Consider the following 16,905-nt stretch of genomic DNA (forward strand, 5'->3'; position numbering starts at 1 on the left):
CAATGGGATAATTTTTTCTAAATTGTTAATGTAAAAAATCAACAAGTAAATCAATATTGGGAATATGACAAACTTTACTGGGTTGTCTTTGCCAGACTGGACATGTGAGCATGCCGTGATCGTGAGTTACACAACAGTCGAATGTACTGTATATATAGTACAGCGGTGTTCGCGTCTTGGAAACACAAGCAGCACAAGTTGCCTGGATTACACGAGTGGCCCTGGTAATGAATTACCAGGCCACATGAGTTGCCTGGTAATGAATTACTTAGATTATATTTTCTGTTTGAAAATGGAAACTCACCATTTTTAATGGTACTTCTGGAAAGAGTAGGCGATTTTATTCTTGCAGATGTAATGAACAAATGGAACAAATGGTGTGCAACTGGTATGGTTAAGTGATGATTGTAGTATAGCATAAGTACTAGTACTTTATGTACGCGAATTTTGAGATCTTGAGGTTATCTTGAGATGATTTCGGGGCTTTTAGTGTCCCCGCGGCCCGGTCCTCGACCAGGCCTCCACCCCCAGGAAGCACCCCGTGACAGCTGACTAACACCCAGGTACCTAATTTACTACTAGGTAACAGGGGCATAGGGTGAAAGAAACTCTGCCCGATGTTTCTCGCCGGCGCCTGGGATCGAACCCAGGACCACAGGATCACAAGTCCCACGTGCTGTCCGCTCAGCCAACCGGCTCCCCAAAGTACAACAAATAAATGGCAGAAACTGGCCACTCACCTCTTTTGTTTGCGGCATGTCAGTGATGATACCATCAGTAAGGATGAGAAGAATGAAGTACTTGTCGCCAGCCTGGTTAGAGTTAGCAAAGCGGGCAACGTGATTGATGATGGGAGCAAAGTTTGTGGGTCCATACAGCTGAACACGACTCACACACCCATAGTAAGCCTCAAGAACTCCTGTAGAAGTAGCATGGTTATGGTTAATAGTCTTCAACTTGGTATACTGGTTAAATACCTCATCATGGCCTGAACAACAACTAGATTAATTTATTCAATAGTGACTGGTATCCAACCAGGCAGCTGGTGCCGATTGCTATTATGGCAGATTTGTTATTGTGATCCACTATTGGGGCTGAAGAATTGTTCTTGCCACTGATACACCCATTTAGAAAATCCCTAAACCAAGGAAAACTTTCCTGAAGTGTTAAATATGCAAACAAAGCTTTTGCAAAACAAATTCATACAACTATGTTTATGTATTGAAGCCAACTCAAAGTTGGCTTCCCCCTTTTCCTAACAAAGTTTAACTCTTAGACAGTGACTATGGAAAAATGGTCATACTATGCTGTCACACATACTATTCACAAAAAAATATACAAAATAAAAAAGGGAAGGGAGTACCACCTCTGGCTGGAAGAAGGGGGACCCATAGCCTCGGAGGAAACCACACATAACGCATTGGAGGGAATGTAGGTCCCCTCCAATACAGTTTCTGTGTGCTATAATAAAAAATATTTTTTTATTATAGAATTATTAATTTGTATGGAAAAATGTAAGAAAAACACAAACAGAGGTGAATATTTATCGTTTCACTGGGTGGGAGGCACTCTGCAAGACTGTGTCTGGCACTTGTCAACACCTGGTGCTCGACTTTGCCGACCCTTCCTGTTTTATCCTCGGATGTTTCACATTGTTTTATCACTAGTATTTATTTATTTACATCTACAGAGAGCTATTATATCCATATTTGCATCGTACACGTAAAACCTTGACAATAATTGTGTAATTCGTCTTTTGATGATAACCGCAGTCTCGTAGGTATTGTCAATAGACAATCAGCAGCCTAAGGACTAAAGGGTTTAAAAATCTGCCATAACAACAATCGACACCACCTTTGCACCATAATGCATAACTTAAACATTTTAAGCTATCATACAAAAGTATTCTCCAGATATTATATAAACACTGAAAATGTATACTGTATTTTTTTCCCAAAACTAAGAAATTCTTACCTTTGATACATAATACAAATGTTATCAGGTGTGGTATTACAAGAAACTTTCAATTTATGTATGAGAATATTTTTACGAATACAGTATTCAGATCAAACTATTTCTTAAAATTTAATTTAATAACAAACTTTAAATTCCAACCTTGAACTCTGTAGCAATAAGGATTTGATGAATCTCCATTCACAAAGAACTCATGAGACACTTGGTCAAAATTTGGAGGCATCCTGGCCCCAAAGCCAAGAACAGGGAAGTATTTATCCGTGTCATAATCTTCAATGATCTCTCCAACTGCCTGGATTGCTCGTGCATATTGATTTGGAGCCGATGGATTGTTGAAGTGAAGAGACTGTGGCGTTTGAGGATTACCATTTGAAGCTGGAACATTGGAATTTCAGTTGTAAAAAACTAGCATTGAATGTAATGAAATGCCATTTTCCGGGAAGAGCCCCGGAGGCACCTTGGAGCCTACGGGGCTCCCCACAGAAACATTGTATTTACGGTAGTTAACACATGAACATACAACATTGAGGACAATTTACAAAACAAAGTAATTCTCTTTTGTAAACAGTGTGATAACTAGATGAATGAAATAATCTAATTGAGGGTGGCATGTGCTAGCTTCACTGGAAACTTCAAAACTTGGTATGACAAACACTAAAAGGTGATCCGAGACCAGGAGCTTCGCTTTTTTTTTTATCCTGTAATTAGGTACACGCAAGTAATTTCTCAGCTCTCAGCTGGGAGGATGTGTCTTCAGAGCTCTCCAGACTGGAGTAGAGAGATCTTGCCTAAAGGCACAAAGCAAGAATTTAAGAATATGTTAGAAGTGCCAAAATACTGTACCTGATTAAAAAGAAGTTAATTAATGTTTAATTAAAATGAAAAAAAAAAGATGGATGAGTTAGGGGTCCCCTAAAGCGGCACCATTGTAAAGTGAATCACTTCCACTTCATTTTTACTATATCAAGTGTTGTTGTCCACCCAATTTCCCAAGCCTTCCTCTTCTCCTCCACTTAAATTCACTAGAACACACACACACACTTTACACCTACCAGCATCCATTTATTGAACATGCTGAAAACCCCTTTGAAAACAATATTGCAGTTCACTGACTTGGGAACTCCACATCTCTGCATGACATTTTCTTTTCTCGCACTCTCTCTTTTCTCCTAAAACAACACATGTTCTCCAGATTATTCACTTATACTGCTCTAAAACTTTCATTCTCACATCTGTGCCACAACACACACACACACACTCAACTATACACAAGACCAGGCACCAACTATCCTCCATGCAGGCCTTGGACTACATACATTTTTATCTTGTTTTTCCTATTTTTCAAACTGGGGCTTTCATTATATCAGCCATTTTTCTTCCTGATTCACTCTGCACTCAACTCTAATTGCACAGATACCTATTTTTGTAATTGTACATCACAATTATTTAATCTTATTGTCCACTTCCAGTAATTCACCATAAACATTTAGTCACACAACTTCCTTCTCTCTACAACACAACTTTACTTCTGTCCAAATTCCTTTTAAACTGCCTTCTCTCACATACCTAAATATTTTCTTTAACTAATATGTTGTACTTGGATCCCTTTACTACCTACTAAAACAAATACCATTAGCATTCAGTTAAAAGATAGAACATGCTCCAATAACTCATAAACATGATCATATTATATTAGACTTGTATATGTACTAGATTTGTAACTAACATTCTTATCTTGACCTCTCTTATGACCTTAATTTATGTATATACTGGACTGAATAAACAAGGGAAAGCCAGGCTAGTCTGGTGATTACTCAATTGGTAAGCCTGTTGTTAGCAGTGGCCCTCAAAAGTCATCATAGCTATTACAACCCAGCTGATACGGCATGAACGTGTTGTTCACGTTATGAATGTGAACCTGATTCAACACATATCAGGTTCATGTATTGAACTTGTTCCTTTGTGTAGAAACGTGTTCAATTTTCTCTTGAAAATTTCCACTTTAGTTCCAACAATATTTTGTATATTTGGTGAGGAGGGATTGAAGAGCCATGGGCCTCTGATGTTCCTAAGCCATTCTCTGTCCCCAGTGCACCTTCATTCTTTAATAAATTTATTCTGCATTTCCTACCATATTTCATTATGGTATATATTCTGCATTTCCTCGCCCTCACCAGTAAGTTATTTTATTATGCATATGTAGGACCTGACCTTCGAGAATCTTCTGTACCCAGGAGTTAGGTGAATATTGTGGGTTGCATCTTGGGGAGGTCAGTTGTTGGCTGAGTGAAACCTCAATATGCCTAACACACTTCCTGTCCCAAAAGATGGAAAATCATTTATTCTTTTTCTTTCACATATCTTTTACAATCATATTTACATTTTCTTATCTCTCCCTTTTTCACTTTGTATTAAAAAATCAACTTCTGTATCTTATCCACTGCTCTCACCTCCACCTCATCCCACCAAGTAGTTCCTCTCATTCTTCTACCAGTTTGTGCAACTTAACACATTTCCTTCACATTCCTAACCCCACTTTTCTAGAAGACATTTCCCATGACACTTAAGTTCATTTGCTCAAGATCTCTTTCTCCAAGATCACCAAAAAAAATTTTGTATTCGTCTACATGTTGTCTGTCACTCAACACCTAGAGGATCATTAAATGTCTTTATCAACAGACCTGTGAAATCAATAGCAATGAAAGCATTAATCTCCATGCCGCCCTTGATGTAGTCGATGAACGAGAAGACCTGACGAACCTGAGCCCTGTTAACCATCACCTCTCCAGAGTTCTTGTATTTATTTCCCACTTTTTTCTGCAAGAAAAAATTAAATGATAACTTTTACCAGTTACTCATGTCCCTGCTTATATTTATTAGTTATTTATATTCAAAACATTAGTTAATATATACAGGCGATGAGTCACAATAACGTGGCTAAAGTAATTTGACCAGACCTCACACTAGAAGGTGAAGGGACGACGACGTTTCGGTCCATCCTGGACCATTCTCAAGTCGATTGTCTTGAGAATGGTCCAGGATGGACCGAAACGTCATCGTCCCTTCACCTTCTAGTGTATGGTCTGGTCAAATTAGTTAATATATACTTTATGTGGCACAAATGAAAGATGAAATCATTAGATTTGACATTTGAATCTAGTAAAACATGGTGTCAATGCCACTGGCTGCTCCATCAGTTTACCTACCTTCTCTTCACATCTTTTAATGCCTCATTCCTTTATACAACCTCCACAAAAGGTGTGGTATTGACACTGAAGCATTTAAGCTGCCAAACATTACAGGTATACATATTTAAAACTAATTTGATCTAGCGTATGCTTCCTCACAATATGAAAGTGGGAAATGGGGTGGGTTGGAGAGGCAATGACAACTATGATTTATACAGAAATGATCTACATACAATACACAGCCCATTCTAAAGTGCAACTTTGTTTTTCACTGAACAGTACTGTTAACTAGCCTCGGTATTTAAATTAGTAATTCCTCAATACATGTTCTTTGAGATGCACACACCTCTTAAGTATAACAATTCTACTTTCATCCTTTACACCTGAATCCCCTTTTAAAAGATAATCATTTTTTGCCATTCTCTTTTTCTTTATTAACACAATTTAGAATATCCATTATCTTTCGAAATTCTGCATCTGCCTTCTCTTTTGCACACCCTCACCTTAGCTGCTACTTATATAAATTTCTCACATCTGATGTAGAAAAATTCCAGAAAATACTACAAATACACATTAGTGGCTTTATAAAAATTATAAAAACATTTTCTGTAAAAATTTTAATCAAGCTCACTACTATTTTGTATGAAGCATTATTATTATTACAGTATATGAAAGCACTTAAATTACATGAACAAAATCTTTTAAGAACAGACTCTTAAGGGAGATTTGTTTAAACTTAACACAATTATATTGATGGGAAATGGAACCAGTTAAGTAGAACGTTATAAGTTGGCTTGACAGATGTCAGTAAACAAGTATTATTGTAAATGTAGCAATGTTAGGAACCCAAATTGTCACAGCTGACTATTAAATCCAAAGACCATGTTTAAACATTTAAGTATAAACCAATATGTACCAGATTAATGAAACCTGGCAGGTGGGAGAGCTATCAAGTAAATAAGAGTATCTCCTTTTTGAACAATTTAACATCAAGGTCATTCATAGGTTTAGGTCAAAATTCTCTCAAAACAGATTTTTCTATTAAGAATCTTTCTGGTTTCATACAGCACAGCATTTTCTCCAACTCCATTATTTAGTACTCTTTCTTTTATACAAAAGTATTACCTTAATCTCTCTAAGAATTAACTCGTCTGTTAAATAGCCTATTACATATAATTAGCTTACTGAACATGTGTAATTTTATAATGAATTATATTTAAGCCGTTTACCTTTCTCTCGTCGCTGATGAGCCAATACGTGTTGCTTGGACCTGCTCCTTCATTGAGTTTTCGTACAGTAGTGTGAAAGACACCAATAAGTTTGTGAGTTCCATTTGATTTGTAATCTTTGCAGTTTACTTGTATATTACGATCATAATCACCACTGCAGAAGCTTCGCAAAGGTACTGTAAAACAATTCCAGACTGGGTTTTGTGTACTTCGAGCTCTCTCTGTGCGGTGGACCAATGTGAAGGTTCCATCTTCATTTGACTTCAAGAACTCTAGGAAGGGATTAATGGAACTAAACCAGCTTCTATTTTCAAGACCCTTGCCAACAAATTGTATATCAAGCTCCTCTTTACACGAACTAAGTTCTTCTGTAACTATCAAGATAGAACCGTTGTCGCCTGTATATGCTTTATTGACCAGAGGTTTATGAAGTGTGCGAGCGCTCACTAACTGAGCAAGAGTGCACTCAAATTCTCCAAGAAAATCATGGTCTTCAACATCCTGAGAATTGGAATCAATGTCAAACAGCATAAACTTAAGGTGTTGCTGCTCCTCAAAATGGTATGTAATAGGGATCTTTGCAGCAAAGTCTGGATCGAGCGAGTTTTCAATGCATTCAGTTCGTCTGAGCTCTGCCCATTGTTTTGACCCAAAAGGTTGGTAATACAACACACACACAGGGTCAGATCTAGAGAAGACATCCAAGTCCCGAAGATTCCTGTGTAAATAAAAAGAAAAATTCACATATATACCATACTATACCTTAACAATCAAATAGGCAAAGGGCTCTAATGTCAATATTTTTTTTTAAATTGGAGTATGAAGAAGCAAAAATATTAACATTAAAATGTAAAGTGAAGTGACTGGTCTCTGCCATCAATATAGGGACAAATACAGAATGGAAGAAAATAAGATGTTCTTTAATTAATGTTGCTTCTTTGCCAGTATTCAAACTGATTCAACATTTGTCTATGTTTGTGTTGTCATCCACAGTAACTGTTTTTTTTTTAATCCCCTTATTTTATCTTCTCTACTTTTCCAACTTCAATAAAGTATTATAATTTTTCCACAGTAATATATACTGTACTTCATAAAGGAAACCTCAGCCTTTCAACAGGCTTATCTTAGTGCAAGCATGTGTCTCATACAATACACACATCCTCGACATGCTAAACATTGAAGTGCAATATGGCTGACCTCTAGAGAGAGAGTGAATCTTATGACAATACTAATTTTCAGAATGGAAAATATGTATTCAAGCTCAAAAACCTTCACTGCTTATACAGCAGGAACCCATAAAAACAAACATTGAGAAGATTCATGTTAGAATCAGTAATCTTACCCTATCGGTCATATTCAACAACCTAAGTCTGCAAGAAAGACTGCTACCAAAATATACTAATAAATAAATTATATGCAGTATATCTAGAAGGGGTACCACCTCTGGTGCAAGTGTAGGGACAGTATATTATATATATATATAAATAAATAAAATGTAACATGCATAAATTTTGTACAGTACAAACATTTAGGTCAAAAGTGTGAGTGGAGTGCAAGAGGTTCATTTACAACTACAGGTACTGCTGGTAAAAGTCAAGGATCCAGTAAATTACTAAGACTATATAACTACAATAAAATTTTCATTCATGTGCGAAGATCAAATTTCCTTATTGTTCAAGTATGCAAAAATTCAATTCACATCGTCACATCAACAATGGGCTCGAGACCGACCACAAGTACAGTTTCTAAATTAAGCAACTGACATGTGTGATGATGTGCATTGTATTTTGTAACTAACTCATCAAGATTGTAACTTGCTTAGTTAATGTGCCTCTGTAACCCTTTCCACTAATGCCCACAGGATGAGCATGGGGTGCTTAATCAACGAAAACTAACTATTCAAGATATTGTATTAAGAATTTATGTAGCCATTATTAATGCCTTTATTGTGAATACTGTACTCTATATTTTAAACCTGGTTTTATTCTGCCTGTCTTTCTGCATTTATCCTGAAGCCCAAGTTCATTGAATTGCTTAATTTTACATTTTACTTATATATGTAGCCCTCATTGCCCTTAATTAGAAGCCCTCTCTCATTTTGCAAAACAACTAATTTCTATAATTGCATAAACAGTAGGCTGCTTAAATGAGAGAACGCTAATGCCCGATACAGTAATTTGAAAAAAAAAGTGTCTTCATGTTCATACTACCCAAAATTCAGATACAGATTTTTGTCTGTATCTATCTACATGCTAAACATTTAGTGAGAAAGGTTATCAGGTGTATGTACTGTATCATGCTTGGAGTTGGTGGAAAGCTCTTAAATGTGAAGAGCCTTTATTGAGGAAGCAGTCCATGAGAAAAAGTTAATGGTGTAATGAGTGATCTGATATTAATGCAGAAGAATGCCAGGGATGTGTAATGTTCTCTTGGTTGTTCACTGCAAATATGGATGAGGCTATGGTGAAGGTAAAGATGAGAATGCTAAATAAGTGAGCGCACTAGAAAGGAGAAAGCGCATTAGAAAGGAGAGAGCGCATTAGAAAGGAGAGAGCGCATTAGAAAGGAGAGAGCGCGCTAGAAAGGTGAGGTGCTAGATAGGCGAGGGCGCTAGAAATATTTGGTAATAGGAGCAAGTACATTCTATCCTTTGGTGCCCTTAACAGCCATGGAAGCATTTGCAGCCAAGTTTCCACCCCCCCCCCCCCCCCCCCTCTGTGTGGCACTCAACTACCAGCAAGTGATTCACACACACACGCATGGAAGCACTGCAATCAGCTCGGCTAAAAGCAGGGCCACTGGTCAGTAGGTACCTTTGTATTATGTAGGCGTGGCTTATACCCACACGAATAGGTGTAGTCTTCAACTGGCATGGCATCTGGGGATATTGATCAAGGACAATCTACCTTTGCAATCTCCCTCAATCTGCTGGGGTAGGGCAGGAAGGGGAAGGGGGAGGGGAACAACAATGTTATCCTACCAACTACGTCAAAATCTAAATGCACTCAGTTTAATCCCAGGATAAAAATCACCCAATGGATAGAAATACCTTTAATGGACAAACCTTTTGGGTCTGAAGATGAAATTTAACTCTGTGCTAAGGAAAACAATTGGCTGAGGCATTCTTGTTCATCTCATAAGCTTGCTCCTAACCAGAAACTGAAATGTGCTGGACACCAGCTTTGTGCTTGAGTCGGTAGTCATTTAGTACGAAATTACCAAGACGAGCGAGGCATTCTTAGCCACACTTAGCCACCCCTTACCAAAAACAATAACATGTGCTGGATACCAGCAGAAATTTCCAATTAATTTTCATGCCTCCTAGTTAAAAAAAAAACCTCCACTTTTATCATATTTCAACAACAGATGGACAGGAATGCTATAAGGCAGCATTTTACTGTTGGTTTTGTGTTAAGCTTAAGGACTATCAGTTACAGATGGGTTATTAAACAGGCTTAACATCACTCTACATATCTTGTACTATTTATTTACAAAGCTCTGCTCCTCAACACTAATCCCGATTTGAAACTCTTCCTAGATGGACGTTACAAAACCCATAAATATACCCAAAATTAAGTAACTCTTTGATGTTCCAAGATGCAAACTAAATTTATGCAAACATGCCATGCAAACAATAGAACCTACTACACAGGACTCCCTTTCTAATGCAGTAAAATCTGATCAACCTATATTTTATTAAAAAAGTAAACTGCCTAATTTCCCCACACAGTACCCCAGCTTGTGCTACTAATACACCTAGCACTTTACTATCTAGAAAATTTACGGCAATGTAATCTGATTATCACTAATTATCATACAGTTTCTCACTGTATACCTCAGTCACTGGTTTTATTTCTTGAAGGTCGATTGTTTACCTTGAAAACTTATAAGTCAGGTGCAAATTCGATGTTGACTTTACTGAACTGCTACTTGTTAATGGCTTTTGCAAGATTGTACCATGTAATCACCAAAATCTGTCCTAACAACCCGGTGTACCTTCTCATACAGATTATACAAATTAAAAAGGATACAAAATTATATAATACACTATTTTTGCTAAAAATTAACAATTAGTTGTCACTGTATAAATGAAAAAAAAAAACACTTATTTTTCTCATTAGAAATGTATTGAAAAGGAATTTAACAGAGTTAATGGTTTTGCTGTATTTATAACGATGTGTCCTGGGAACACACACAGCCTAGTTGTGTGCTATTTACAGTATATTTCCTAATAAGAAATGCAAACAATAACATTTAATTTGCATGTATTTTCCACTATGATTTTTATTAAATGGCACAGCAGAAAGGGAATGTCTATATATTTTGCTAGAAATGAAGCCTAATACAAAGTGTGAATTCCAAAATTCATTTTTTATTTGCATTTTAATCCTCGATAGGGACAGGCCACCCCCACCCCAAAAAAATGGTTTCGCAGCCAAAGGTTTAAGTAAAGTTGATAGACAGCTTTTTCACAGATAGTGTAATAGATCAATTACCGAACAATTACTTGACTAAATATGTAAACAAGAACAATCCAAATATCTGTTCCTATTCTAAAGTTATAGAATAGTTTTTGTAACCTTAAAGTACAGTACTAACTGTTAAATACAGTATTCAAACCCTGCACAAGCTATACAAAACATGCAAAGAAAAAACTACAAAGATTAAAATGATGAAAAATTTACAAGTGATTATAAGTGACAAGTGCTGGACTATGTCCACTTTACTAACAAAAACTGTAAATTACCATGATGGATTATACACTATAGGTCTCATGAGTCAATGTAAGGACCCAACATGGGCAGACAAGCTGGGAAAGATTGTGTGTGTACTGTTAACTACTGAACATTATTTGAATGCAAAATTATCTGCTACATGTAGAAGAATACATAAAGATGTTGAAATGATGACATCCAGCAACAGCAGTACAGCAGAGAACTTACCTGCATGACACTGTGATCTCGACTAAGGAAGTTGGTGTCGCATGCCGAGCCTGCCATGGTCCTGGGGATAAGATGCTATGCTATTCTATGTCTACTCTCACTACTCCTCCTGGATTTCTACTTCTCTGTGGAAGAGTCCTTGCAATGAAATACTAGCCACAAAAAATAATAATGAAAACCAATACAACATGTATCTTGAGGTTATCTTGAGATGATTTCGGGGCTTTAGTGTCCCGCGGCCCGGTCCTCGACCAGGCCTCCACCCCCAGGAAGCCAGCTGACTAACTCCCAGGTACCTATTTACTGCTAGGTAACAGGGGCATTCAGGGTGAAAGAAACTTTTGCCCATTTGTTTCTGCCTCGTGCGGGAATCGAACCCGCGGCACAGAATTACGAATCCTGCGCGCTAGTATTGTATACATACAATACAGAATTAAAATTTGCAGAATTTTGTAAAAACATAATCTGTATATAAATAAAGCTAGATTTAATGTCAACACAAAATGAAAATTAAATTAATACTAGGGTAAAGTTGTTGGTCTCCAGATACAAAGTTATTAGCGTCCTCAGAGGCGTAAACAAAATTTGGCATTTCGGGGCCCTTCTAACCACTCTTCAAGCCCTGTAAGAAAACCCTATAGGAGAACGAAAAACTTGTTCCACTGGTAGGTTAGGGTAGGAAAGCTAGTTCTGCTGCATATCTAGCTCCTTGGTTATGCAGGCTGGGTCTCATGTCTTAGACCTGCTCGGACCAGGTGGTCCTTGAGATTTATTTCTCTTTCATGCGATCATAGAAGGATCTCTAGGGAAGTTCAGCCAGGATGGATGTTCCTCATATGTCTCCTTCATCCAGGACCATACTCTGGTCATTTTCTGCTTCAGATGTGTTGCTAAGGCTGGAAAAAACAAAATCGGGAGGATTCATCTCTTATCGTGTATTTTGGAGTTGGAGGCTGGAGAAGTTGAACTTGGGTTTGTGTTGCCAGCTTAGTCTGGGCTTTGTGTAATATCTTGTCTGGATAGCCCCGATTCCCTGAACCTCTCCCAGAGATACTGTAGCTGGAGATGCAATGTTTCATCCATGCTGTTTATTCTCTTTAGGCAGAGGCCCACAGAGTATGGCATGGAAGTCCTCAGAGCTGATTATTCAATTATATTCAATTATATATTGAATATAATACAGCCCTGTATATTCAGAGAGATCCTAACATTTTTGGGTTTTTGTTTTTATATTTTGGGTGCTGGAACTATAAGCTATTTTTCTGCAAATACAGTACCTGTATCCAGAGACTAGCAAATTTACCCTATAATAATTTGACCCATCCTCCAAAAATTATAGTACTTACTGCTACCAAGTATGGTTAGTTTAGTTCATTTATTACGAACCCCATACCCATCCTGTGGGGCAGAAGTGGAAAATGTTACATGAACACATAATGGGCTCAGGAGCTGAACCCCAAAATTCATTTAGCTAAACAAGACCAATCTTGATTAGCGAGTTACCATCTTTAATGTATATTACAGTATTTTATCAACAATGAGTTTGAGAATGATCACAATTGCAGTGTGTAAAAGCCATGCAACTTACGTATGTGGTAAGCTAGTTTCATAACTTCATTTGCTCATCATGCACACCACCCTACATCCAGTGGATGACAGCGGAAAAGTACATACAGTACAAAATATTTATTTTATTTATTTATTTATATATATATATACAAGAAGGTACATTGGGATTGTGAGGATACATAGCATAGTAATGTAGTAGTAACATTCTTGTAAAGCCACTAGTACGCACAGCATTTCGGGCAGGTCAAAATACAGACTGTTGTATTCAAAACCTCTCCATATTATACTACTGGAATTCTAAAGGGTGTAACAAAAGCACATATGCTAACCATAAACCTAACCTAACCTGCCCTAGGCCTATATAAGCATTGTTAGGCTAAACATTCAATCTTCGGCAACATTCTAACATTCAATCTTGGGGCAACAAATAAAAGGACTAGGGAAACTAAGGTTCAGTTGGTACCTTATTTGTTGTACCTTCTTCAACATGAATAGTACAAAACATACATTCTTTTGTGTGCAAAAATGTCCATATTTTTGTTATTTCATCCACAGACACTATCACTATAATTTTTGGATGACTGGTAATATAACTTCAAGGACAAAATTTCAATGTTGAGTTTTTTGTGTTTGAAGGCACTGCAAGGTTTTCCATAGTGGACTTAGGAATTCATTCCATTATTCAAGACCATCTATTTGCCTTGGAGCCTTAGAATGAATATCCATCCTGCCTTCGAAGGCCAGCTTTTTATGGATTAAAGCTAGCAGAGGTTGGATTTGTCACAACTCTGGTCTACACCTTACAAGCAGAGGTCTGACTAGCCATAATTCTGGCCTGCACCTACAAGCAGAGGTTGTACTAGCAATAATTCTGGTCTACACTTTACAAGCAGGGGTTGTATTAACCATAATTCTGGCCTACACCTTACAAGCTGGGGTTGGACTAGTATCTAAAGTTAGTTGGACTAGTATCTATAGACTAGTATGAATAGCTCTGGTCTACATTTTGGGCTTGCAAGCAGGGGCTGAATGGATCAAGGATACAACCAGGGGTTAGAGTGGTAGTAACTCGGGCCTACACCTTAGACTTACTACAAAATCTTACCTTTTCCTGCAATGTTTTACATTACCAATATTTTCCTTACTCTTTCTTTCCATACATTTCCCACATAGTACAATATTAATTTATTCATGCAATAATATAGACATTTTATGGTAATCTGCATCAAATTTCAGCTCTGTGGCATCAGTTCATTGTATTGTTTCGATTACATAATAAGTTTATGTAATCAACTAATAAAATCATTTTAAATTAAGATAAGGCTATTTAAGAGAATACTTTTATTAATAATCATTTGCATTTTTAGTACTGTACAGAGAAAACTGTTTTTTCAGCAGTGAAACTCTACATACAGTATTTGGAAAACTTTTTGAGATTCTAATTCTTCAAGCAGTGCAAAATTTACCCAAGCTGTACTGGCAATACCAGCAATATACACGAGGAAATTTTTTTGTCAAAATATAAAACTTTAACCTTTCCTATGATAAATAACTCCATTAGAGTCAAACAGTGCTAACAAAATGACATCTTTACTACTGTTTATAGCATCACTGCAGACAATTTCAAAGACAGGAATAAGCACACACAACTATACACGATTCACATGAATGTGAAAGAAAATTTACAACAGCTTCATTACCACATACATCATCTGACAACACACTGACACACACAAAAACGGGACCAAAAGCGGGACCAAAGAGCCAAAGCTCAAACCCAGCAAGCACAACTAGACGAGTACACACAACATACACTACACTGTATCCTTAATTATACATGATATGCACAATCCAACACGCACATCCACCCACGAAACAAAAATGACCATACCATTTTTTTTTTTGGATGTCATCTGGGATAATACAAAGCATGAACTTTTTCTGATATCCATCTGTTTGACCAAATAGTTGCTGTAAGTACTATCATTTTAAGAGGATTGTCCGAATTGTTAACCAAATTACTATGCCGTATTCACAATAAAAAATGCCCACACTATTTTTTAAATCTACAAAACTCGGGTAGTTTTTATCGGTTTTATCATTTTATGCCACCAAATGGTATCAAATGTTTAAAATTTGTAATTTTTTGGTTTACAGTATATATATTTTTTTCTTTTCCTCATTTAGAGTTGAGAGTCGATTCAAAATTCACTTATAAATAATAAGAATGTATAGTATTCTCAAATAGAATATTTTGGAAAGATCCCCTTAAGGTAAGATTAGAATGGTTTGGGTTCCGTAGCCATGAGGATGACCGAGGTTTGATTAGTGGGGCTAGATTTAAATGGATCAGGTTAGGAGCAAATTGAAAATGGGGGCTACCTTACCTTACCTTGAGGTTACCTTGAGGTGCTTCCGGGGCTTAGCGTCCCCGCGGCCCGGTCGTCGACCAGGCCTCCTGGGCAGCTGGTACCACTCACAGGATTCATATAATGTGAACAATGAACTTAACTATTATTAACTATTAATGTAAATTTAACAGTGGGTTAGGAATTTTTTGTTTTTAAATATATATATATATGGATGCCGTTAAAAAATTATTCTCCCCAAACTTGAATTATTATGATACCTTACATTTTATTCATATTTTATTTTATTTTATTTTATTTATTTTCAAGATGGTACGTTGACCCGACCACACACTAGAAGGTGAATGGATGACGACGTTTCGGTCCGTCCTGGACCATTCTTGAGTCGATTGAGAATGGTCCAGGATGGACCGAAACGTCGTCGTCCCTTCACCTTCTAGTGTGTGGTCTGGTCAACATACTTTAGCCACATTATTGTGACTCTTCGCCTTCAAGATGGTACATTTTGCTTGTGAGAGTACATAACACTGGTGTTCATACATTCTTGCAAAGCCACTAACACGTATAGTGTTTTGGGCAGAATGATTGATGTTTACGTAAATTTGAGTGGGTAAATCCCCAGGAATAATGTGGGGGGGGGGCAGAAGGTAAAGTCTTTGACAAGTTGCCAGCTTCCTGTCCCAGTGAAGGTCACTACAGATGATGGCCCTTGGGTAAATACCTTTTAAACAATTTATTCCCTCGAGACGTTCAGCAACTCCCGGCTACATCAGGGTACAAGTGACAGGATAACCAGCTTAGGCAATAGCCTTCTTTCCTTTGTGTATTACATGCCGATACAGCAGCCCTGTAGGCTATCTTCTCTTACAAGACGTGTGACACTACCCAATCATTCGTTACAATAATAATAATAATAAAAACCTACTAGCAGCAACAATCAATTTAAGCAATTGTCACTGGCCATAATCATTACTTTAGTACAGGTATAATAATAATTTGTTTGCAAGACAACAATGGGTTTGTGACATTACAGAGATTGGTATTTTTACATTCATGCAAAGCCACTAATAAGCATAGCATTTTGGGCAGGTTCTTAATCTAAAATATCATGTAAGATGAAAAGGGACATAGTAGCAAGGTTTTATATCAACAAATACCTACAATATAAGTTGACAGCGGTGATTACACTGGTAAGGACATGTGTCTTAAGTACAGTACTAATATTGGGGGAAGTGGGTAGTACAAGATAGTGTGAGTTTGAAGCACAAGGTAAGAAACTATGAGGATGAAATTAGGTACTTTTTGGTTTTACTTTTGAACAGTGCATAGGTTGGACAATTTTTTAATTCATCAGGGAGTGAGTTCCAAAGACTGGGCCCTTTTATTTGCATGGAGTGTTTGCACAGACTTAGTCTGACTCTGAGGATATCAAAGACATATTTATTTCTGGTGTGGTACTCATGGGTTCTATTACATCAAGGAAAAGTTTTAAATCAAGATCACCATTTAGGAACAAGGTTTTGTACATGTAGATAGCATATGAGTATGTGTGGAGTATGTGTAGCATGATAAGGGACTTAGATAGAGGGGCTGTGTGTTGTTTGAAGACAGTTGATTATAGTTCTGATAGCAG

General features: G+C 37.1%; 1 protein-coding gene across 3 annotated transcripts in view; it reads right to left on the bottom strand.

Moving 5' to 3' along the window:
• Positions 1–16,905, bottom strand: part of LOC123745818 (copine-8) — a 49,002-nt gene that overhangs the window by 31,005 nt on the left and 1,092 nt on the right. For all 3 annotated transcript variants that reach the window (XM_045726833.2, XM_045726832.2, XM_069317602.1), the window contains exons 2-6: positions 11,335–11,459; positions 6,392–7,109; positions 4,656–4,791; positions 2,116–2,349; positions 741–919 (exon numbers count right to left, since the gene is read on the bottom strand). In XM_045726833.2, coding sequence (XP_045582789.2) covers positions 741–919; positions 2,116–2,349; positions 4,656–4,791; positions 6,392–6,922 — 1,080 coding nt within the window. In that variant the 5' untranslated portion in view covers positions 6,923–7,109; positions 11,335–11,459. The remainder of the gene's footprint in view (positions 1–740; positions 920–2,115; positions 2,350–4,655; positions 4,792–6,391; positions 7,110–11,334; positions 11,460–16,905) is intronic.

This window comes from Procambarus clarkii, chromosome 88 (assembly GCF_040958095.1).
Source record: "Procambarus clarkii isolate CNS0578487 chromosome 88, FALCON_Pclarkii_2.0, whole genome shotgun sequence".
Lineage (NCBI taxonomy): Eukaryota > Metazoa > Arthropoda > Malacostraca > Decapoda > Cambaridae > Procambarus > Procambarus clarkii.